General features: G+C 41.4%; 1 protein-coding gene across 10 annotated transcripts in view; it reads left to right on the top strand.

The window, feature by feature from the left end:
• Positions 1–26,007, top strand: part of FAR2 (fatty acyl-CoA reductase 2) — a 149,776-nt gene that overhangs the window by 98,567 nt on the left and 25,202 nt on the right. For all 10 annotated transcript variants that reach the window (XM_069806815.1, XM_069806810.1, XM_069806808.1 and 7 more), the window contains 4 exons: positions 12,563–12,738; positions 15,396–15,575; positions 21,406–21,583; positions 22,963–23,007. In XM_069806815.1, coding sequence (XP_069662916.1) covers positions 12,563–12,738; positions 15,396–15,575; positions 21,406–21,583; positions 22,963–23,007 — 579 coding nt within the window. The remainder of the gene's footprint in view (positions 1–12,562; positions 12,739–15,395; positions 15,576–21,405; positions 21,584–22,962; positions 23,008–26,007) is intronic.

Here is a 26,007-nt window from a genome sequence, read left to right as displayed (position 1 = left end):
ATGAATTGAGTAAATGACGGGGAGATAATAGCTGCACTATTATCCCTGGAGAGAAGATGCCAAAAACTGAATGCTTTTCATTTGAAAGGCATGAGCTGCCATAAAATGTTCGTTGTGAGGAAAGTTGCATGGACTAGTATTTTCCTCATTCTTTCCTCAGAGCCCCACTAACCTGGTGAGTTAAAAGCACTTTTGCTGCAAAAATGAGTCTGAAAACAAGCAGACCTCTGAAGTTCGAGGAATCCGTACATGAGATGCTTGGCCATTAGCCCTCATACTGCTGGAGAATTCAAGACACAAGTTCACCATTAGGGCCTGTGCCACCTCAGAGATCATTTTCCGCAGCTATAGCACAGCAGTATTTCCACTTTCCTGCTTGGGCACCCCATGTAGCTGCTCAGGGGTTCACAAATTGCATGTGGTACTTGGGGTCCCAAAGAGGTGGAAAATAAGTGATAGCGCAGTGCCAGAAAAAGGTACTGCAAAAGGAAAGCACGGGGGAAGGCAGGGGACCGAGAGAGTATGAGAGTCCCTCCATCACAGCTGGGAGTTCAGTGGGGAAGATCTGTTCATGCTGTCATGGTTCCCTTAGGTTGACAGGGATGACACCGTGAAGCAATTCCAGAAACTCTGTAAGATCATAATATACCAGTGGGCTTACCGTTTTCCTGTACAAATGTGAGAAACAGAAGTGTCATGAGCTGAGCGCAGAAAACTGGAGAACACAAAGATCAATGTTTTGCCATTCTGTTGTGAGTGCTTTGGAGGCTGTGAATTACGGGTGTCATTTGGTGGGAGGGTGGGGACAGAGACTGGTTGTGTGGGAGTCTGAGCATCCATCTGGAGGTGGGGTGAAGGCTGCCCCTGTTGATGAATGGGCAGAGCTGGTCTTTCAGGCTGGTGAGCCGAAGGTGGTAGCCATATGTTGCTTTACGAGTCTGACTCTCCCCTACAGGCTGCAGGCTTGAGGGATAAGTGAATTAAGAGACTATGATGTTTTTAAGTTAAGCAATACACTACTAAGAGATTAATAAAGCAATTAAATGATAATTAATCTAAAAGCACACACAACTATAAAGCTACTAATTATCATTCTGAAGTCTTATGAATCACACCCAACTACTATTGAATTACAATTCTGTCTCCCTTCCCTTCCCACTGTAAGTCTATCCCTCCTTTTTCCAGTCTCGCACACCAGATCTTTCAGGCAAAGACGTGATGGAGGCTCCCACGGGTTCTCCAGTAGGGCTCCCTCCCGCATCACTGTGGGCTTGGATTCAAAGGTCAGCTTCATCACCATCTCTACGTGTCCACACTCCTACTGACAAAAAATCCTGTCCTCCTTTATTCTGTACCTGATCTTTTATCTTATCTCTCAGTTTTCTATTTCTGGATGCATCTTTTCACCACCCTTGCACCTCTTTTTCTCTATCCAAACTCCTCTCAAATAAACAGTCTGTCCCCAGTTACTTTTTTCCTACTGGTCCCATTTCTGCTGCATCCATACCCAAGTTTGGTGGGTTTTTTCAGTGCTGTTACTTAGGTGATCTTGACTTTGTATGGTATTACTTATATGGCTGCCTGGGTACAGGTGACTTAGGAAGACTTTGCACCTCAAAACTCCCCTACCAGTATCCAGTTCATACTGGCATCATATTTTTTACCATATACACTCACTAAGACAAATCATTTTATTTTAGCCTTGACTCTGCTACCTAGTTCCAGTTAAGCACAAGCAGTTTCTTATCTTGTGCGCTGTCTGCATATCACAGCACCAGAGTAACACATTTTTCACATTCTGGTTTTGTGCTTATGCAACCTTGTTGTCCTTGAACTGTTTTAATCACTTTCCTCATTCCCAGTAAAGGCCTTATCTAGTTATGAGGCTTGGTGCTCCATCAGGACCTCCTGCTTACACCTTATCACTCTGTAGTGGTGTCTAGAGAAAGCTGTACGCTCTAAAGACATGAACTTTTCCGGCCATGTAGTTTGGGGCGGATCTTCAAGTATTGGGGTTTTTTTTTCCCCTGGGGAATCTGGGAAATTGATGGGCTGCCTCTACCGAATATGGCAGAACAGGTGGAGATTTAATGTAGGGACGAGTTGTACTTCCCTCAGTTAAATATATAGTTAGGATGTATAGCCTCATGCCAGTAGTATTTGCAGAACATTGTGTACTTCTTACCTGTGAAACCACTGTGTGGGATGAGAGGTGTATTTTAGTACAGGTAGTTGGTGGTGTTCTGTTTTGCTTGTTTCTTCTCCACTCCTTCAGCCAGGGTTTTTCACCAGTAGATTAAAGCATTAAAGTAATTTATAACCTCGTAGGACTAGGGCCAAGGACACAGGCTCATTAACGGTAATCTCTACTCAGACAGATGGGGAGACTTTTGTGTACAAACAACTTTTTGATGTTCAACCTAGCTGAAAACATTGCTCCTTCTGGTGACACACAGGCAAGGGATTTGTTACATCTGAAGCATAATTAACCCAAGTGCTCACTTTTCTGCCTTGTATGAACTGGGCAGCATAAAATTAATCGGTGAAATTTAGATCTAGAAGCCAAGGGCAGGGCATGCAGGAAACATGAATGCCGTTCCAGCTTACATGAAGTCTCCTCTTTGATCTCCCTTGGAAGAAGTACAAGCTGAAAATATACTTGCAGAGAAAAGTAACTTTTCTATTAATAGATGTACAGTATTTGGGGTGTTTTGCAAGTGACATGAAGACTGCCTGTCAGTGTGAAAGATGTCTTGAGTCACAGATCCTCTGATCAGAAACTTTTAACAATATGGCTTTAGCCAGAACAATTAATAGGAGTGTCAGAGACGGTAGGTCAGGCTTGTAATGGTTGATTACCCTTCAACAGACTCTGAGAGGTGCCAGAGTGAGCTAAAACCTGAGCCTAGCTTAAGGACACTTGATACGGCTTCCTGATCCTCTTTAAAATGCATGTGTGTTTCCTTCCATACTACAATATCTGGATTTCTCTACCATTAAAAAAAAAAGAAAAAAGAAAAAAAAAAAAGAAAGAGAAACTCCTACCTGACTGCAGACAAAACTCATTCTTATCCTTTAGTGCCTTAAAAAGGAAAAGTCTTGCAGGGTGCGTGAAACATCATCTGGCTTGTCTCTTACCATCAGCCCTGTCAGAGCATTCTAGTCAGGTACAACTGCAACGGCAGAGAAGGGAGAAAATTTTCACATGGTGTAACTGAGCCATCTGTGGCAATGCTCTGATCTTTGTACCGGGAAGTGAGCGACATCTGCTCCTGGCAGAAGTGTTACTATCACAAGCTGACGTTAAATGGCCCTCTCAACAATAGGTATCTTTATTCTGAAACAAGACTACGCCTCCTGCTTGATGAGACCCAAGCTAGTGGAAAAGGAAGTACACATGCCAAGGACTTCATGGGCCAAATTTGCCTTTCCCTTACATCAGGATAATTTGACACAGTTCAGTGGGACTGCTTATTTTTTTTTTTATACCCATGCCACAAGAGGTGAATTTTAAGAATGTTTATTGTGGGCAGAACCAATTGATGCAAGCACTGTTAAAAGAGGTCTCAAATACAGAAAGTGGCCCATATTTTGTATAACATGCAAAGAGGTTAGATTCAGAGAGAAGATCTGAGCTGTGAATCCAGCTGTCAGGCTTGCATGTGGGCTTCTGCAATGATTTCTGAAGGGTTTCCATGGATTCTTCTGAGAACTGACCATAATCAGAGGCATTAGTTACAGCTGGTCTCCGGTAAGAGCAGTCCTTGCAGAGCCACACTGCTTTGTAAGTAGCTGGACACTATTTGGACAGATGGTTCGATCTTCTTAAAGAAGTTTTAAATTCACTAAGCTGAAGGCTCCTTGGATGGAAATCAAGGATTACTTGTAACTCTATACTTCCTTGCTTGCTTGGAATAGTGACACTACAGAAAATCGGTTTATAATGGTTAAGTCATCCTTTCTTAAATGTTTTCTTAGAATATCAACTGTTTTCTTCTTCACTGGACTCAGTCTGTTTTTCACAAGTGCCTTCAATTCTTGTAGTGTTCCTGCTCTTCCTATTAGTCTCATAAATTGCATTACCTTCTGATCTTCTCCTAGTAATTCTCCAGTTTTATTTACTTACTGTGTGTGCTGAATGTAGCCTTACTCTGAGAATATGATGATAGTTAAGTGACAGCAAGGAAAGGAAGCAGATATTTGACAGGCTGAGGTACCTGGGCTTAGTGCTTTTCTTTTAAGCACCAATCAAAAAATTACATTGTCATGATGAACATAACAAAAATGTATGTGGAATAGCATAAGAAGGCCGAAGTTTTTGTATCGGACTTAATTACAGAAGAAACAACTGAGATTCCACGATCTGTGTTATATAGATGTTCAGGGTAACAATCCCTTGAGGTTTAGGATTGTGGGAAGTAGCTCTGCAGACAGCAACTTGAAGGCCATGCAGCTTGAGCTCTTTGGATCAGCTTGCTCAAATAGCTGGTGGCCCCATGGAGCATTTGCAGACAGAAGTGCTACTTCTATTATGTTTTAGCTGGCGGGAGTAGATACCAGCACAAAATGGACACAAGAAAAATGATGAAATGAGAAATTGTCCTAGGTAAATGCAGAACTTCCATGCTTAAACGATTGTACTGTTTGACAAGGTCCATAAATTGCAAGTTCTTGGGATGAATTTCAGGCACCAAGACCAGCTGGCATGAAATGGCTTGCACTCATGCCATTAAACTTTCTTACCTTCCAGAACATCACGGCCACATGTGGGATGTTTGTTGGGAAAAGCCCCTGTCCCAGGCTAACTCCTCACTTGTGACCAGGGACTTGTTCATCTTTCTGGTGGTTAATTCAGGCCAAAATTGTGCTAAGACCCTTCTAACAGTGGACCAATACAAATGATTGAGTTCCAGTGCCCAGAGCATAACCTGGCAGAGTTTAATTTACAAGTATAGATATTTCCACAGAATTCATTTGCTCTCTTGGTTGGTGGAGGTTCAGCACAAGGTTCTTACTGGTTGCTGACTGCCCGCTCCTCACGTCCCAGAATCTTCTAGCATGGTTCATGCTAGAAGAGTGACTTACTCTTCTACTGTACTCATTTCCCAGATGCTCAGCTCACTATGCTTGAGTGCCAACTCACTACAGTGTTTAAAAATCTTTTTTTTATTTGAGTAGCTTTAAATATTTGATGCATTTGTCTTGATTTGTTCAGCTGGTACTGTGTGTGACATCAAAGCATTTTTTCCTCCCTTCCACTTTTAACCAAGGTGAACTTTGGTGCCTGCATTACCTATGATCCTCTTCATGATGGCATTCTCTCCTTTATGCCTTAGCAAAAGGTCAGGGATCTCAAAAAAGTGAGTGTGGAAGTGCAGGACATCCACCCTAGGTTGCCACAGCTGCTGCAGTCGTTCCTTTGGAAGAGCAATTTGGAGGGGCACAAGGTCAGAGTGGAGTATCTCAAGACCTTTCCAGATGTCCTTGCAGGAGTTGTAGGGCCCAGATGCGTCAACAGAGTTGTCCTTGAAACAAAATTTTGAATTGTGTACCAGCACTGTGTATTATATAGGTTGTGTGCCACCTGCCTCAGCTGTATCTGTGTGAAAGCCAATGCGCCTGGTTATCCTCTTTGGAAACAGCATTGTAGCAGAAGGAGAAGTACTCTCAGGGTCTGGCTAAGATAAGGTTGCCTGAATGTCTCAAATTGTGGGGATCCCTCTGTGACTTTTCGGCAGAGCACTTTTTTCACTAAAAAGTGACATTGTGAGTTACTGTGTGGTCTAACATATAGAGACACTGCCAGGCAGACACATACACATGAAACTTATGTTTTCAGAAGGGGGGAACCTCAGAGCTCTGCACCTGTGATATATAACACATTTTAATGTAATTGTACATGAGAGTGCATTAGAGATTACACTGTCTAGCTGCTGTGCCAATCTCCATAAGCTCCTAAAAATCAACCTGATTTTTATTAGGCACTTTCAAATAGGAAGGTAGTTTTTGGTCATTTCTTTAAATGTCTCCAAGAAGCAGGCATCTGTGTTTGGCACAGCCTTTACTCCTGGCTGGTTAGCCTTGGGAACTCAGCAAACGCTCCTGAAGTTCCCTGGTACCCAAGCAAGTATGGCAGAGAAACTTCAAAGATGTGTAATTAAGGCAATGAGTATGGAAAAGCAGATTCAGATCCTATGTCTGGAAGCTCTGTACTTATTAACATTTCCAAGTATATACAGTGATTCTGTAAGTAATCAGTAGTGAGTTCTGCATGGCAGAATTGAGACGGGACACTGGTCTTAACCAAGTGCTCCTGCCATCCTTTGGCAGCTGACTTCCCCTTGCAACTATGCCCATGTTGGGGCATCGCTAGGGAGGAGGGATGAGAAAGAAAACAGTTCTGGAAAATGCGTGGGAAGAAACATGTTAAATGATTCCTGTAAGAAAAGCTCCAAGTGTTGCCATCCTCCTTCCCTGCACTTAAATTCTTCCCCTGTTTTAAATGTCAAGCATACCATCAAATGCTGATAGCGATATCTAAGTACTACAGAGGGGCACAAGAAACGTCTGTGATGAATGTGAAAAAGCTCTATGTTCTGTCTGTGACTTGTCCACCCACCTATATGATGGTACTAGAGACCACAGAAAGCTTTTCCATGTCTGTCAAGTCCCTAATGCTCCTGTCTACAATGCCTCTCTCTGAAAAAGCTCCTTTTACTGTTCCAGATTAACTGACACATAACCTGAGCATTCATTCTTGCTAGAAAACAGCAGGCTGTGTCAGCAGCCAATTTTCAAGGAAAATGGCCATTTAAAACCACATCCTAAGTAGCTGGCTATACATATTAGCCTTAGCTGACCTATATTGAAATTTACTGTCTGTCATCTCTTTGTTTCAGTAGTCTTTATCTTTAAAGAATCAGCCGTTTTGTTTACTAGATGTTGGTCACGGGTACTGTATTTCCACTACATTAGCTCTACTCAGGGGAAAGTAATAGCTGTAGATTGAAGCATAAGTCATTTGTTTTCCTATAATGAGGAACAACTCTGCTGCATGCTTTCTGACTGATTAGATGAATTATGCTTTATTTGCCTTGAGAAGAACCATACTTAAAAGCAACTTTCTGAAGAGGAAATGAGGCAGAGAGCGCGCAAGGGGAAAAAAAAGGCTCTATCCCGATTAAAGCTTCCTGAGCTGCATTTTCACACATTTCTTGACTGAGCAATCCTGATGTTTATTGCTGGAAATGTACCAGGCTAAAAATTAATTGCAGGCTAATTACTTTATGTCAAGAAGCTGCCCAGTTATTTTTCAAATTTGCTACAATGGCAATTCTAAAAGTAGCTATGTACCTTCCTTCCTTCAAAACTGTATTGGAGGATTTTATCAGTGGCAAACACAACTGGGATAAGCCCTTTCATCAGAATAAAACTGCAGAGATCAGGTGTTTTTTAAAGAGCTATTTTCATTACTTTGGTACTTTCAGTAGTTTAGAATTGTGGTGGTCACTCATATCCATTTATGAGACTGCCATCACAGAGGGATGGATATATGCGCCACGGTGTTACTCTGTGTATCTGTATATAGGCTGTTCTCTAGCATTTATACACCAATGCATTGTTCAGAAGAGGGATTTCAAACACCTTGTTTTTAAAATTATTCTACACACCGAATGAACCCCTTGATCTTTAAAGGAATTGTTGCCATGATGTTTTAACCCTTGGCCTATGTCTTGCTTAGAATAAATTATATTTCTGTTACAGAAGCAATTCATGCTTATATTCTCCTGAATTACGCTAAGCAATCCCTCCCATTTCTTTATCTGAAAGGACAGAAGCTTTTTGCTTTTTGCGTTTTTTTTTTGTTGAACTCGCTCAACTTTTATCTTCTCACTAGTTCCTCATACATGAGATTCATTTGGGTTGAATTCTCTGATTTTTCTCCATTTGAAATGTTCTTATACAGTAATGCCTTGAAATGTGCATACTATAATGTAAGTTACCATCTTTTCCTAATCCTCCTAGAGCAGCCTAATATCCCAGTGCCTATTAAACACACCTGGCCCCACTGTGCACCAGAGAAGACCATTTTTTATTGGTCCTACCACAAAAAAAAAAAAAAGAAGCTGGCAACATCTGCTTAAAATAGTGTATTTTGGATGCCTCGATAGATCGTTGGGTTTGTACCACAGAAGGAAAAAAGGCTTACCTTTCTAGGCCACACTTAAAAACTTGATGCTTGATGCCAAAGTGTTTGGCCCTGATGTGGCAGAGGGAGAGCCGCGAGTGCTGTCGCTGAAGACGCAGTTTGGTGCAGAAAGGAGCCACAGACTCCTACCGCAAGTTACGGACTCTGCTGATAACGTGATGAAGAGCAGCAGCCCACCTTCGTCACGGCTTGCATTGCTGGGACGTGTTTATTCAGCACTTTGGAAGATGAATCCTTCACATCAGGGGAGAGCACAAGAAATAGTGTTAGAGAACATTACCGAGCAAACGGGAGAACTGCTTTCTCTCCTACTTGTGTTTCTCAATGAAGTGCCAGCCCGCGTGGTGCCTGTTACAGTAAGCTGTTTTTTTAGGGGTGAGGACTGATAGGTCCAAAAAAGGAAGGACTATCCAGGCTTCTTTGAAAGGCAGTTTTAAGACCAAACTCATGCAAGTTCCTTTTTAAAGTAGACCATGGCTTAGGCACTCTACTTTTCATTATTTTGTATTTGCTTCACTGAAAGTGTCTCCTGAGGAAGACGCGAAGCCTTTGGCATTTTACATTGTTCAGTGGTTCCTTTATTTTTCAGCTGCGCTGTTCCATAGATGTGCAATTTGCCCTTTCTTTGAGGTTTTCGTATCTTTGTGGTATGGAAAAAATTCTGATTGAAAGATTGACGGGCAGAAATCTCTCTGAACTATTACATGCTTTAAGGCAAGAACAGAGAACAGAGAGAGTTACAGATGTCCTTTGAGAAGGGAGGTCAAAGCTTAAGTGGGCAGGAATAGGAAAAGAGATGCCCATCAAACACACTCAAATATAATGTTGGGAGAAATTCTAGTTGTCCTGTTTTCAGAATAAGTGCTTGACAATGTAAATTGAAAACACAGAGATTAGATTATTACTATAAATGGGAATTGCCTGATTATAAAATAAGAAAAATCCAGCAAATTTCAGAGTGACATTCTCACCTCTGTGGAGGGGCAGCACAGCCTATGCAAAGCTTGCATCCGATTTTGAGATTTAAAATGAGAATAGCAGCTACTAGGTTCATTTATTCTGTTTTCGTCAAGGCAGCAGTGTTGCTCCTGGAATGCATTAGGATGCTCAAAAAGACACTGAAATCAGGATACATTATTACTGATTTCCCTCAGTTTAATTAATATCGGACAACTTGAAATCAAACATCTTTCCTTTCTCTTCACTACAATTCTGTGGCAATTCATGTATCGCTTCTGGAGTATTGCTGACTTGGCCAGTGTTTTCATGCGGTTATAACAGTACAGCACACCAGGCCACTTCTGTCCATTGAATATATTTTGTATTGGCAGACGGCTTCTAAAAAGAAAAGGCAGAACAATCCTTAGGCCTCATGCAGTTATTGGGGGTTTATTATATGTGCTCTGGGTGAGTTAATCAGAATTTAGAGATGCAATTACTCTTTACCTGCAGACTAAGCATCGTCTTTATGTTAAGCACTCCTTGATCTATAGGAAACAGTATAGAATAAGATGCATTTGTTTTGTCTTTCAATCTTCTTGCACTTACTTGTAAAGCACCGGCAAGCCTGAAATCTTCAGATTCCATAAAGGAGGCAACAGACTTTGATTAAACAGCTGCTCCTGTTATCTGATTTACTGGTGACAATGAACTCAATGTTCTTGTGATCCAGAAGGTTTCCAAAGCAGTATGCTGATTCGTGAGCTTGCATTTAGAAATTGCCTTCATCCTTTAGAGAAATGCAGTGAATCATTGGAGGGGGTGAAAAACTACAGCTGTTGAGTGGCATGTGGTAGTAGGCAATACCTAGCAGTAGGCACAGAAACTGAAGGGGATACCTGCAGTGGGAACGTCAGGAAGAGATGGCATGTAGACAGATAACTGTCCAAATTCCAGAAATACTGCTCTTCTTTTTATATGCCATGACTGAAATGGAGAAAGGGCTGATTCATTCTTTCTCTGCCTTTGCATTATTTATGCCAAGGTAAAACAAGTATAAAAGAACTGTCACTGGGTGGAGTTTTACACTGTCTTTGCAATACAACAGACAAATGCAGAATTGTTCCTAAAACTCTTAGAGGATAGCTTTGGTCTTACATGGGTTCTCTGAGAAACCTTTCCATTTTGTGTCTCATCAGGGTTTGCTCATGTGCAATCTCTCTTGAGATGACGCATATTTGGACAGCCAATCTAGCATCCTTTTGTTAGAAGACAAGTTTTTTACAGACATTAATGCTGCTAGTACCTGGTTCTGAACATAAGTCATTGGGAATTGAGTTCCTATAGTTCAGCTGGCTCTCACCAACATCTTTGTCCAAGATTAGCTTTCTCTGTCTAGAAATCTGTTCTCTGGCCTAGACTGAAATATGCATGTAGTTGGGTGCAACTGAGAGAAATCAAATGACATTATCATGTCCTAACTTCTGTTAACTTGCTCAAGTTCTGGGTTTATAAAGGGTGCGCAGCTGTATGTTAAAGAAAAATACATGAAGTCAAGCACAGAGTGTGCTGCATTGTGGGGAGGGCTGATGATTTCCTTATCACTTCTTTATCCCTAAGAACATCAGGGTTTATCTAGATTGGGTAGTCAAATAAGCAGAAAGATGGTAAATCCCTGTCAAACAAGAAAATATTCCTATTAGTATCAATTTCATCTTTCATATGTCTTTTCCTTTAGTATGTTTATGTCAAACCATTTCTGCTCTTACATAAGCACTGGGCAAATCAATGACAGAACAATCTCTAGGAAAACAGGAGGCCATGATAGTAACCAGATTTACAAACTCGGTGTTACCGGTGAGTAAGCTACAGAGTAGAGGAAACACGCAAACACCACAGAGCTACTGGGAAGCCAGCTGGCCCTTCCTCCTGCCCCAAGGTAGTTCCACTATTCCCTGCCTTTCCTGGACAGTTCTTAAATGCATCCAAAGGCAGTGGCCCACAGCATCCACCAGCAATTTGTCTCAGCACTTAGTCATTCCTGTCAGTAGGCTAGTTACCTTTGAAGTGTGGTTATCCTTTGAAATGTGGATTATACCCACAGCCTCTCTATTCTATTTATTCTTTCTACCCTTCTTGTTGTCACTCTGCCCCCAAAAGGGAGGAGCTTTTTGGACTTAACTGTTACTATTATTTCAGTTGAAGTTACTCAAATACAATAATGCTGGCCAGCAATACAAACCCCTTAGAACAGATGCCACTAATACTTAAGATGATTTTTTCAAATCCTACTCCAGCAAACTCACATAGTGTTTTGAAATTCAGGCTTCATCTTCTTTGCCTGTGAGATTTACCAAATCAAAGCTTTCCGGGTGGAACCTGGAGCAGCCGTCTGCTTTCATGGCACAAGCAGAACTGCACCCAGACCTGCTGTACTGTTATCAGTGACTATGAGCTACTCAGAGTAAAAATGGGAAACTGCTGTTTTCACATAGGCACCCTTCAGGTGATGACACTGTTGATTTCCTTTTCCTTTCAGAAGGTTTGTGCACAGCTGTCTTGCCATTCAGGGTACCCGCTATCTCAGATCCTAGGCAAAGCAGGTTGCCAAATGCTAGTTTTGGATAAGTCATCAGATAGAACAGTATATGGAAATGTAGGAATCTTTTTAGTGGACAGATGCACAGACTTGCCATTCTGCAGAAGGCTGGGCAGACAACCTGTACTGGAAAGAGCTATGGATTGTACTCATAGCAAAAAAGGGCTGAAAGACAGCTTGACAGGCCAGCTAGCTGCACACTTGTCCAGTCATGCAAAATTGCTGGTGGCAGTCAGCAGCTTTAGCAGTATGGGTTATTGAGGTTCCCTGTATTTCCATCCCAAAGGCAGCTCCCCAGAGGACTCATCTGACATGAACGAAGAGTGACGGTAGGCAAGGAGCAGCATAAGGAAGAGGAGGAGCCAGAACGTGCCCTGCTCCCCTCCTCTCCTCAAGTCCTTTGTAGAACCATCAAGAAAATTGGTTGAGTCCCAAGGCTTCACAGGCTTTCCCACTCCATGCTCTGCCCGCCTCTTTAGCTCCCGTTATGCCCTAGAGAGTGGTTGCAGGAGATATGGAGATACAGGAATTTCGGTGGCCGTCCTAGGAAATGAGTGGTGTGGAGAAGATTCATGCATCTCTTCGGGGCAATGCATTACCTCCGATATTTTGTTCTGTTTCCCCTGTGAGGTTTTCCCATGGGAGGGAACAAGTGAATTAATTATTTTATCATCTCACCTGTGTCCTCCCTCTGAAAGAACCAGGAATTCTCTTTTGTGCCAATTTCATTGATTGATGTAATCAGACTGGCTACTAATCGAAGTGATCTCAGGAGCCTAATTCTGTACCTGATCTCTCTCTGTTTGTGCTTCAAGGTCTTTGACAGGGTCCGAGAAGATTGCCCTAATTTCCACGAGAAGATTAAGCCTATTAATGCTGAACTCACTCAGCCCAAGCTGGCCATCAGTGCTGAAGACGAGGAGGAGCTTCTGACCCGGGTCAATATTGTCTTCCACTGTGCAGCAACAGTTCGCTTTGATGAACCCCTGAAGTATGTCCTGCTTTCTCTGTTTGCTAAGCATGATTCAGAATGCACGATAACCCCTAACACACCATTCAGCGCATCTCTCGTAGAGCTGCAGTACTAATTCTCCACTTATGTTTTCATGCTACATGTGGTTCTGCGCTGAACGTGCGGTGTAAATGCTCTGAAAATGTCATGTGCATATGCACGTCAAGAGTGAGGTATCTTGGCAGATTTCCATGGGAACAGAAGGAAGTACTGCAAGCTTGGGTTGTAATATAGCAAGGGAGTTAAGTATGACCTAAAACTGGGATAGGGAAAAGTGCGTTTTAGGTCAAGAGGGAGATGTTTTGGCAGAACTAGCTGGGGACAGCTTGAAGTGAAACTATGTTGTGTCTGTCTCTAAAGCTAGTGTTAATGGCCTTTCTTTGTCACCAAGTAACTGAAGAGGGAAATGAGATGTTGTTTAAGAAAATAGCCTATCACAAGCTTTAAAATACCCTACACTCGCTGTAATTAACTGTTTACAATAAATGCTCGGTTTCTGAAGGAGCTCCCTTGGGAGTGCCTGTCCAGGCAGGCTTTCCATTAAGAAAGAACAGCAGAAAAAAGCCACTAAACCAAGATGAGACGTGTAAGTGCTTCTATGAGAATCATAAAGGTCAACAAACCGAGGTGGATGATCTGGATCTTCACAGTTTTTTGAAAAACACTAAAGCTGTGAGAGTAGAAAACACAATTATTAATATCAGTCTTCATTTGTTCATACATAGGCTAAATACATATCCACTGTGTCCACCATAAATAACTGCTTTTTGCAACAACTAATTAGAGAACCCACCAGAAAGGAAGCAGCTCTTGATTTAATCTTGAGCCATGTGTAGAACCTGGCTCAAGATACAAGTAGCAAAGCACCGCACTGCATTAATAGCCATAAATGTTCTTAAATCAATACATGAATGAACATGCAATAAAAATAGGTAGCAGTGGCATGTAACATCAAAGGGCAACTCTGTTTTTAATAGCTGGAAAGAAGTTAAAAGAAAAAGTTAAAATGGTCATCTGCTTGCAGGCAGTGTAGAAACTATTTAAAGGTTGATTGCATGTGATCTGTCAAAATCTCTCTAACAGAACAAGGAAAATCCAGTATGATTAAACGGCAAAATACGAGAAGTTGTTAAAATCAAATTATTCCTGTTGGAATAATAAAATACATCATATGGGTAAAAGTTCTAGCAAGTTAAATGTGAAAGCACAATATTGCTGCTCAATTGCTAATGACACACACACACAAAAATATTTTTAAATACAGCAGAAGTCCAAAGCCTACCACAGAATACCTAGAACAGATAGATAAGGGAGGTGCAAAAGGAGTGCTATTGAGATACTAGAAAAGCAGCAACAGAGAAACTAAATGAATTATTGCATCAACATGCAGTACATTTAGGGAATTCTCCAGATGGAACTCTTGAGGGCAGAAATCTGAGAAACTGTGTTATATTGAAACATTAGTAGATGCAGTTTTAATATAAATAGAAAAAATAAAGAGTAACAAATCACCAGTGTTAGATGATACTCCCCTAGAAGACTAAAGGAACTCTGAATGTCTCAGCAGAAATCCATGCTGGGCCCATATTCTGAGCACAATTCTGTTCACCCCCTCTCAGGAAGGATATAACTGAATAGAAATGTACACGGAAAAGTAATTTTCATGTGAAGGGTAGCTAAAGTAGAAGTATTCATCCTGCTAGAAGGGCAGGAGGAAATAGAAACCTATGGAAAATGCTGTTCCTCAATAGCAGCATGCTAAAAAATAAAAGTATCTCTGGCTTTAGATATTGTGACCCAAACGTTAACTCTCAGCTTCTGTTTTCATTCATCTGGACTATTTACAATTTCTCTTCAATGTTAGTGTAATTAATTTCTTCAGTATACACTGTACTTGATAGCATTATTCATAATCTTGTATGTGTTGTTGAAAGCTCCTGCTCCTGGGCTGAACAGATTGCGTATTCCTTAGCCTTCTCCGTTTTGTGCAGGAAAGTGTCTTTCTTCCAGTACAAAGCGTGCAACAAAGTTGAACAGCTGTTCACTGAGATCCATTGCAGATAGTCTCTAGGACAACTTCTAGCTGTGCTGGGTGCTTCAAGATCAGCCTTGCTAACCAGGACTCTTCTCCTCTTATGCCTATCAGTTCTCCACTCCTTGAGAATTTAAGCTGTTACATCTAGTTGTGTCTTCTTTCAGTATGAATCTGTTTTTCTGGGGCCCAAGGACCCTCTGCTGCTTAGTGACACCACAACTTTGTCTGGTTCAGCAGTGGCACCTTAAGGAGAAAGTTGAACGGGTACCACGGGAACCATAATGGCTCAATGGTCGTGTGCGTTGGAAATATTTGTTCCAGGACGGGGTGGCAAATATGTCAGATGTAGAGCTGTTAGTGAACTGTTACCTCTGATCCTTTGAACTGAGTGAAAATATTTGAGAGACATTCTGTGGCCAGAACAGCAAATCCAACAGCATTGCTGTGAAAGCTAGTATAGCCCTTGCATTTCATTGAAGCTTGCTGCGACCCCTTCCCTTCCCTTCCTCGCTTTTTCATTATTTGGGGTTTGGATAATGCTCAGCTTTGATATATTCTTTCCAGTGAAATGCATTTTGTTTCTTTCCCCTGCCCTCTTTAGACATGCCCTGCAACTGAACGCAATGGGCACACAGCGGCTCCTAGAGCTGGCCCGGCAGATGCAGAACCTCGAGGCCTTCATCCACATCTCCACCGCCTATGCAAACTGTGTCCGAAAATGCATAGACGAGGTCATCTACCCACCCCCAGCTGAACCCAAGAAGCTCTTTGATTTAGTAGAGTAAGTAGGAACTGCGTCGCCTCTTCTGACGTTGGTTTTTCCTTCATTCCGCTGAAGACCCGTTCGTATAACCTTTGCTGTGGGATTTCTGTTCGTCGTCGCTGTTGCCGCTGTATGGGCTCGTCTGTAGGCACCGTGCCAGCAAGAAATGCTGGCCATAGTAACAGTGAGACCAAGGGGAGAGAGAGCTCTCGTTTTAGGTGGTTTTGAGGGGTACTTTCCACAGAATGCCATTCAGTAAGTCTGTCCTTTCTAGATTTTCTTTTGAAAGTAGCTTTACTGAGGTTTTTTGAAAATGGAAGAAATACTCTGTTTTGGAGCCTTTTTATCTGCTGAAGTCATGCTTTGTAAACAGTTGGATGAGCTTAACAATACTTTTCCAAATACAACAGTATTAGAAAATAGCATAAAACACACCTAATAACCCTGCCATTTCAGCTACCTCTAAATTTTTCCACGCACCATTTTAAAAAAGACTGTGATTTCATGAGAGTCCAGCATTGAAGAAGTTATGCACGAGTGCGTTTGCTATCAGGAATGGAGTTGTGATGCTTCTTTCTGTAAGATTTAGCTCTGTCGCTACCTTAGTAAGAGCTGAAATTTTTCATATACCTCATATTCATTTCTTTATCTCTTGAGCTTCCCAGTGTTGTTTCCACTTATTTCAACAACCCTGTGGTATTAAACCAGAGTTATACGGGGATGATTCAGAAACAGGCTGTTTTAGAAAGAGTTCAGTGTGAGACTCCAGGACTGTGAGGGAACAACAAAAAGGCTTGTTTAACTGAATTTACCAAAATGAAGAATAATTAGAAAGAATAACAAAAGCTGCTGATAAAGGCCCCAGGACACCTTCCCCTTAGAAGAATTTTACCACAGCTGTAACTTTGTTTTCACTTATTTACTAGTGGTATTCCATTTGTGTGATATAAGAAACTGACCTGTGAACTAGTAACCCAAAGAGCTGGTATAAAGTCTTTTTTCTCCTTGATTTAGTTTAATAGGAGATGAGATTAATTATTGTCCAGCAGGAGAACCACTGAGGTTCTATATAAAAAAAATTGTTTGCCAAAAAAAATAATTCAACTAAGAACTACTCCAGAAAATTTAGCACAAATCAGTGTTTTCTTTTTTTAATTTTTCCAATAGCCCATATTCTTGGATATGTTTACTTCCAGCAAGTAGTCATCTATCATTTACTGTTTATTCAGCAAGTGGAGCATGATAAAAACCTAAGAAATGCCCTAGTGCATCAGAGCAATGGGCTGCCTGGCCCAATATCTTGCCCTCCACAGTGGCACTGGCAGATGCTGTTTAGGGTAACTACACAGGCCTGAATACTTTTTGCAACCTGTTCCCCTTGTAGCCTCCCAGAATCCATAACTGTAGTATGAGGGGTGTTACATCCTATTATTTTTTGTCCCATTATTTTAATCCATTTATTTGTTTAATCCCTTTTTGAACTTTCTGGAACTCTGCTTCTGCAAACCCCCTGTGGCAGCAAGTTCTAGACATTTACTAACTGCTGCATAAAGATGAGCTGTTTCAAGCTGTCATACTAAGAGTTCCATTGCATGTCCCATCATTGCAGCATTGCAGTATCTGCAGGATTTGCCCTATTCACTACCTCTGCAAATCTGTCTTGCATTCACCCTGGACCTTCTCTTCTGCAGCCTGAAGAGTCCCAGCATTTTTCCTGGCTCCTCATATGCCAACCGATCTGTCTCCATGATGGTTTTAGTTGCCCTTCCTCTCTGCCTTTTTTTAACTCCACTTCCTCCTTGAGGTGCAGGGGCCAAACAGAACTGCATGCAGCACTCAAGGTGTGGTCGCGCTAAAGTCTTATTGAAATAGCTTCAGAACGACACCATTGGTCTTGTTCTCAGTACGTGATGATGTCCAACATTTCCTTGACTTTTTTGTCTGCTGCTACTCAATGACCTGGAGATTTCACAGAGCTGTCAGCTGTGCTTCCAAGAGCTCTTGCTGCGCTGCGGCTGCCAGTTCTGGGTTCAGCAACCTCTAAGACCAGTTTAGACTGCTTTTCCCTGAATGCATTACCTTACTTTTACTTACAGTGAAGCTAATCTGCCACCTTTTTGCCCACTGACTCAGATTTACAATGTCCTTTGGTGTTCATCGCTATCAATATTACATTTCACTGCCCCAAAAAGCTTACCATCACTTGCAACTTTGGAAACAATTAGTGTTGACGGCCCAGATAAAAAAGATTCCAGCAAAGGACTAAATGCTAATCGGAAACACACAGAAGTGCCTGGCTGCCCCAGAGGTTGCTACTTCAGCTGCTCCATGTAAGACCCTAAGAATTCATTTATCATAGTTTGCATGTGCAGCAGAGAGGATGATGTTTGAAAGAATGGTTGAGTGACAAAGGATTGGCTTTCAGATGTGTTCTTTCATGTGTTTATCTTGGTAGTATGTTTGGTTGGTTTTTTCTTAGCCACATAATTAGAGATGGGTTTTCTTGGTTTTTTACTAGATTTTTCAATTTGTTTTACTATACTCCAGAAGTTCACCACCTTCCAGTACTTTTAGTGAGACAGAAATGACAGTGTGCCCTCAACTAGGACGGCATCTATTTCTCTACAGTGTTTGCAGGTAGCATTATAATTGCTCACAGCAAAGACAACCACTGCTTTCAAAGGCATTGAAATCAGGTGGCGTTGTTGAAAATCACGGGCTCCAGGGTAATTGGTTTGGAAGGTGTTCTGCAAATCAAAGGCAATATATGAAAGAGATGCAAGAGGTTGTAGTGTGTATGAAGGAGCAGGATGGGAAAGTCCCTGGGATGTTGGAACGATGTGACATAGGCAGAATGGGATAGAGAAAACTCTGAGAGACTGTGAAGGGCAGGGGATTACTTGGAGGGAGGGAGGGAGAGAGAGAAGACAAAGCAGGGTTGGAGGGAAATGGGAGAGATGCCTCTTTTATTATTCACCGTGGAGGAAATAATACGTGGGTATCTGGGTACAGAAGGTTTCAGAGAAAGGAGGTTAACAGATATCAGAATGTTACCTTCAAAAAGCAGGGGAGGAAAAAAAGCAGACAAGGAAATACAAACTCCCTTCAAAAAGGGGGAAGAAATAGAGGTCGTGTTTTGCATCACCCAGCTGCAAAAGCTTCCCTTCACAAACAACCCTTGTCTTAAAGTGCTCTTCTGCAAGTGCATTAAGAGGCGTGATCACACAACTGGATGCAGTAACAGATCCATTTAATGATGCTTGTGGCCATGCACTTGATATATGCTTATGATTCTTTATTCAGCTGAAATCCCAAGTAGGACTCCCAGCTGTTTCTTTTTCTGTTCTTATCCTCCTATTATATCCCTGCTTTCCCGTATTTTGATATTTAAACTGCAAGTAAAGCCTTAGGCTTAATCTGTGTAAACCAAAAGTCACACTTCTAAGTGCTGCCAGGCCACTAGAGGAAACATATAATCTGCCACATCATGCAAGGTTTGCCTTAATCTAAAGCTGAGGGAAATCAGCTTTGAAGGGTATGCTGAGGTAAGGAACACAGTGCACAGTGAAGTGTGGGCTGAAGCAGAACTGTTTTCATTATTGCAGAAAATGTAGATCCGTCATCACTTACAAGAAAGAGAGTGTCTTATTAATGCAAGGTGATTAACACAGAAAGTTATGTTTTCCTATGGCAGAGTAATTTGGTGCATATACGTGGTGAAAGAAGAGGATACTAATTGTTTAATTTGCACCTCTTGTTGCTACGGGGCACTTGCAGCAGTGAGCAAAAGCAATAGCTTTGTGATTTAGCATTTCAAAATCTTCAAAGTAGGTCACAGAGGAGTAGGAACGGTTCGCCTCACTGAACTGTCAGCTCAGCGCTCCCGTGATGGTAATGCTGGTAGATCAAATCACCTGGTAGGACGGTCCCCTTGAGACAGGCAGGAGCGTGGTCCCCTTGATGACCACTTAAAGTAAGGCAGAGGCCTGTTTGGAAGGATGAGGGCAAGGGGAAATTGCTTCTCCTTGTACTTCCACACCTGTCTTTGCTTTGTGAGACTGCTAACCTGTAAGCCCCTGTTATTTAAATAAAAGCAAAAAAAAAGAGAGAAGGGGAAAAAGACTTGCATGCAGCTTAATCTGAGTTCCCAAATGAACCTAGTCTTCCTCCAGGCTCTGCAGAAATAGACATCTCCTTTTGGTAGGCTGGTAATTAATTACTCAACAGATTCAAACAAAGGCAATTTAGCTGAGACCCTGAGGAGGCTGGGTTCAATGACTGCCTAAACAGGCTTTGTAAATTAAGTCAATATTGTGTGCTGCTTATAGCCTCTGCATGGTTCAGCTTCGTATTTTATGCTTAAACAATTTTTCTGCCTTGTTTCTAAAGCATGGGACCAGAGTTGCAAAGGAAAGTATTTGTGCCTCTTTAAGGCTTTTTTTATTTAAAAAAAAATAATTTCTATATACTTTTTACTGTCAGATTCTTTTTAACTCATTCCAAAACTGAAATTCACTGAATTCAGCCCTCCCCTGCAAACTGTTTTGCAGTTTCAGTGAATCAGTGTTTTCTCATACAACAGTTTTCCTGTAATATTTCCACCTGCGTCTAATGAGAGCCATCTGAAAAGAAGTGTGCCACCTGAGCCATCAGGTGTTTGCACATTTAAGTTGATGTGATCAAGTAATTCTCTAGGTGTGACCGTTTCCGCCTTATTCCTCTCCCCTTGACCTGCACCTGTTTCTGAAATTCAAGATAAGGAGGGGTGAAGTGAGGATCTGCAGGAAACGGTGTCCTTGCAGTGCCCCTGGGAAAAGTGCACCCATTCAGTCTGAACTGTAAGTCCATTGACTTAATTACAAATTGGATTATAGGAGTTAATCTTTGGCTCTGTGGTGTAAGAGCAGACTGCTGAAAGCCTGTTGGGGATTGGCAGTGGTGTGCAAGGGCTCTGGAAGTACAGCCAGTTCCTGTCCTTTAGACCCAAACGCTGGCAGGACCAGTAAAGTCTTGATGGGGTGCCAGGGAAGAGCCTTTGAGCCTTAGGCCCTCGCTGCAGCACCACGGTGGTAAGGGCCACTTTTTTAAAGGTATATGCATAACTACTTCTGATGGATTAGATACCTGAATACCTTAAAAAAAACCCAAAAATAAAACAAAAACAAAAAAAAACCCAAACAAAAAAAAAATCAAAAAAACCTCAGTGGGGTTTTGTTTGTTTGTTTGTGGGTTTGGGTTTTTTTTTAAGCAGCTAGCACTGACAGTTTCCTAATTTCCTTTGTGGACAAGCCTATGGAAAACCTGCAGGAAAGAACACCTAACACTGTAAATAGTACTACTGGAATAATATCCCTGTAGTATGTTGCTCTAGCTTTTGAGACCTTCGTAATGCTACTCAACTCAGTAACTCAAGGTTACCAGGAATCTCCTGAAGTGTACTTGGGAGTATATAGGGACTGTTTTGGCTAAGGATAAGTGCTGCCTAGTGAGAGTGCTAGGTTGGAAAGCTCCATCAATCTGTAGACCATGGCTATATTTACGTTACGGATTGCAGTGAAGCATGAGGTACATAAGAGATTGCTTTACAATGAGATTGTATAGATACCTGAAGTTGAGCTGGACTTGGTAGTGTGAAGCTTACCAGGGTTATTTTACACTTTGAAGACAAAAGTAACCTTTCTCCTGCAGAGTTGTTATAAATCCAAACTAGTTGCTCCTGGCTTTGTCTTAAATGGCTTTGGCTTGCTTACCCTTTGTTTCAGGTGAGGATTCCTGTCTCACTGGTCTTTTTTGCCTCAGTCTTTTCTCTCTCTGTGGTGGATAATGACGTTCTCCTTGTTTCCTGTAGGTGGTTGGATGAATCTATCATTCAAGACATCACACCCAAGCTGCTTGGGGACTGGCCCAACACTTACACCTACACCAAAGCCTTGTCAGAATACCTGATTCAGCAAGAGAAAGGAAACTTGAACATTGCTATCATCAGGCCATCCATCGTGGGAGCTAGCTGGCATGAGCCTTTCCCAGTAAGCATGAATACGTAGCAATTCCCTACTGGGAGCCCTTTGATACAGCTGTAACTGCAGTTCTGTCAGGAATCTCTCCCTACTTGTAGTAGTGTCCGCTTGAGAAACAGGTACTCCAGTTGATAGGAAAGTGTGTGGAAGAGATGGAGGACCTGTGCTGGAGTAGAACAGCAAGCCTTCTTCAGCATTTTTAGTAAAGACTCTTGTCTCCAAGTGAAAAGAACACATTTAAGCAATAATAACAAGAGCTGGGATAATAATGGTGCAAAATGCTGGACTTGCAACTGATGGTCTTACTTGCAGAGGATTGTGCCTGGACAGACACACAGGGGAGTTTCTGTACTAGCTGGGGAAACGTGAGATGTGAGGGTCAGTCGTAGTCCTGATGCATTCTGGTTTGAGTCTTTCCATGGTCTAGTCAGCCTATTTTAATGAAGTCCTGATGAGCACCCTAGACCTCCCATGGTCCTTGAAAGCATTTGATAATGTCATATGCAGTTACCTAGTATCTCTCTTATGTTGATAGTTGTTGAATTCACTGGATTCACACTTGTATGGGCCTGTTGCAGATACAAATGTCAGCCACAGAGTAATTAAATGCAACTGTACTTTCGGTCTGAAATAATTCACTAAGCTAAATATACTGGTAGGAATAATGTGCCCTAACTTTGCAGCCAAATTGGAAAGACAACCTAAAGTCACCTTTGGCTTTCATGCAGCTCAAAGCATGCCAAAGATGTCTGAGATACAGCGAGGCTCTGGGCCAAGCTCCCCATCTTGGAAGGACAGAGCAAACCCTGTTAGGTGTCATAACCTGGTTTGGGTCAAACAGCTCATCACTGCTCTTAGCTCCAGCTCCCATAAGTGGCAGTTTCCCTGACCTGAAGTAGGATGGGATTCAAAAGTGGAGTGGCTTTTATTTTTTTTACTTCCTTGCCTTAGAAATTAGCTGGAGTAATCAAATCGGTCTCAGTGACATCTGCATGTTGTATGTTGGAGGGTATATATATAACATGCTGGCTGTTTTCAGCAAATGTGACAGCACCAAGACCCTGTAGTGTTTAAAGCCAGAGTCTACTCCTGTAGCCAAGTTATTATAGGAAAGCAGTGGTTTCTAAAAACAAAATTAGATTCTGTTGTTGATGGGTAAATTGCAGACAGAACAAGGTACCATACAATGCATCCCCTATTTAAAATCAATTAGGTATTTCCTACTGGTTAGCTTCCTGGCAGCTGTCCCAGATGGGCTGGCATCTGTCTTAACTGGTGTCTTGTTGCTTCTTTGTCTATACCACAGCATTATAGCCCTTTCACCATTTTGAAGCCTGTGTAAGCAACATGTCATTGAAAGAAATACTAATCATTCTTCTTTTTTGCAGGGTTGGATTGACAGCTTCAACGGGACAAGTGGAATATTTGTTGCGGTATGTCTAGTTACTATTTAAGCTCCCCTTAAAGTAGAGTATGAGTTACTAAGATAGCAACTCTAAAGTTCCTCTACGGCCCCACTTAGAAATTGTGTACAAAAAAGGATCACAGCACTTTTCTGAATCTGGTAGAATGATGTCACACGCTCACTATACATCTAGATGCCTGTAGGACCCAGAAGACTGTCTGTTTATGCTGTGTTCAAAAAAGGACATTGAAAGAGTATTCATGTTGCTGGTTTACTAAATGTGAATTGTAGGTTCTAAAAACTCTAAAAAACCTAAAGTTTTGGACAAATTAGGCCAGATTTTCAAAGAAGGGGCAAAAGATGCATCCTTGAAACTAGGGTAATTCACGGATGTCAAAGCTTGACTCTTACAACCGAACTTAATTTTCCAGGCCAGATTACCATACTATCAATACAAGGCAGCATTATTTGTCCTTTCATTTATCTTTATATGTTTTGTTGCTAAGTCCACTGCTATAGTTTGTGACCACTTCACAATAACAAAGATTCTGGGTCTCTCTTGCCATTGCTTTATACAGGATTTCTCCATGTGCGGAGTACACCTAAATGATGTGTGCAACTATCAATTCAGAGTCTACCAGTCACGTGGATAATTCACTATATTCTTGCTTAATACTCGTATAAACAACTACTGTGCAAAATGGCGAGGAACAAACCCATAAGATAATGAATAACTTGATAAAATATTCCATGTAATATGAAAATAATCATTACAATTTAACATATGAAAACACTAAAGTTGCATACCGTTTCTCCTGGCTTTTTTTTTTTCTGAACTAAAATCGCTGCCTTAGGTGTATTTGTCACTGCATAATGCTGTATAGCTACGGGCAGATATTTTTGTTCATGTACGATTTCTCCAACTTGATTACTTTGTAAAAACTATATAGTAATCAGCCTAATGCAGTGTATAAAAGGATTAGTTGTCTACAGTCTTAGGAGAGCAGAATAAAATCCAAATATAATCTTGTTAAAAAGCTCATTTATACCTGAAGTAGAGCATAAATAGAAACTGTTACAGTTACTTCTGGAATCCACAGGACTAGTGAAATTAGTGGGTATATCCCAGCTAATGCTTTTATCTGAAACCCCAGTTACACATTTCAGAGGCCTTCAAAAGCCCCCAAATGCATCATTTGTGTTCACAAAGCGTAATTAGCTCCTATTCATACCACAGTTTCTTTAAAATAATTACCTATCAGCCTTTTACTTCTTGCTGACTGCTCATAAAGCTTGTGCTGCCTCTCTGCTCTACTTCCAGCACCTTGTGCTGTTTCCTGTGTTCTTTCACGATGTCTTGTCATCATCACGATGAAGAAAGGTTTTGCAGTTCCTTAATTTTGCAGATCCACTCCTTACGTTTTCATGTGACAGGTTCTAACTTTTGTAATATCTGTGAGTTTTGATTTTTTTTTATGATTACTTTCGAGCATTAAAGATGTCTGTCACAAAAACTTGTCCAGAATTAGTTTGCAAGAAAGATAATACACAAAAAAAGTTCCATTTCATTGCTCTTTATTCCTCACAAGTGAATTACCTAAGTAACAAATTACAGCAGCTAGCTGTCATATGTGTATCATGTGCCAATAGGTTATGAAACACAGGCCAAATTCATATGCTTTCAGCCATATAAAAACATGCCAATCAAATCTTTTGCCATTTAAAAACCATTTTTCCCCTCCTTTTTTTCTTTTCTTTTAATCTGCCAACAAGTAAAAAAACACCTACTGGTTAAGTATTTGGAAATTTTGCCCATATATCAGTCTTTTTTTAATAGTGTCCGCTTTAGGAACTTAATGCTAGAGCTTGCATATATTTTATAGGCTTATCCTTTGCCACTCATACCAGTAACTAATATTTTCTATTTTTCAAAGCAAAAAATTTCTAGCCTTACTGAATGCAACAACAAACCTAATGGTGGTTTCGCTCGGGCCAGGTTTCACACACAGATGCCAACCTGTATCTTTATCTCCAAATAAACTCTACGGAAACTAAAGATTTTGAGGTTCTAGGGTCACTGTAGTAAATAACTTCCCTTTTATATAAAAGCTTTGACCTGTACTGAAAGAGTTTTGAAATAGAGATGGTATTTTTTGGTTCAGGATTGAAGCTCTGAGGTTCTTCAATACAGGAAATAAAGAGACACAGAAATTCGTGTCACCTGCGCCGAGCTCTTCAGTGATGAAATATGATGATTTGATATATAACTGCACCAAGACTTAACCAAGAAAAAGACAAAAAGCAGTGACAATCGGTCCAGGGCGTAGAGGCTGGGCCGTTGTCCGTGTCCAACGGCTCTTTGGCCCCAGGGGCAGCGGCGTTGGCTGGCAGCGGTCAGGAGCAGAGACTGCGATGTGGAGAAGCGAGGGGTGATCGCCAAGCGCTGACAGACAGCATTTGTCTTGTACCGTCTCCGGTTGCTACTGAACTTAGTTGGACCGGTACTAGTTTTCTGGAAGTGAAAGGTATTTATTATTGGGGAGCCCAAGAGACTTTTGGTCTTCTGAGGTGATGGAGGGGAAATAAATACGTGTTTTGAATTAATGTGCTTGGATATGGTGCATTGGTAAATCCTGTTTGGTAGTTTGAAAATTAGCCCTTGAGCACGTGGGTTACAGGTTAGTTTGATTACCTGGAAGTTGCGTGATTACAACCAGCTGTCTCGGCCAACTGTATTTCAAAGTGTATTTATTAGTCAAGTAGCTTTATTAGCCTTAATTAAGGATGGGAAAAGCAAAAAGGAAGTGTTTTGGTGTTTGTGTATTTTTTTTTTTAAGTCCCCCCACATACTAAAATATTCGTATACCACTTCTAACCCAAGCTCATCCTATATGGAGAACAACCCCCAGATTCAGATTTGGTTCAGATGATCTTTGGGATCATCTGGGTGGAATCTGAACTCCAAACCTTGCGAAGTTGTTTTGTTGGTTTTTTTTTTTCCTCGGTCACTGCTGCAATATTTGAGTCT

Source organism: Haliaeetus albicilla, chromosome 19 (genome assembly GCF_947461875.1).
Source record: "Haliaeetus albicilla chromosome 19, bHalAlb1.1, whole genome shotgun sequence".
Lineage (NCBI taxonomy): Eukaryota > Metazoa > Chordata > Aves > Accipitriformes > Accipitridae > Haliaeetus > Haliaeetus albicilla.
This window is presented reverse-complemented; position numbering and strand designations above follow the sequence as displayed.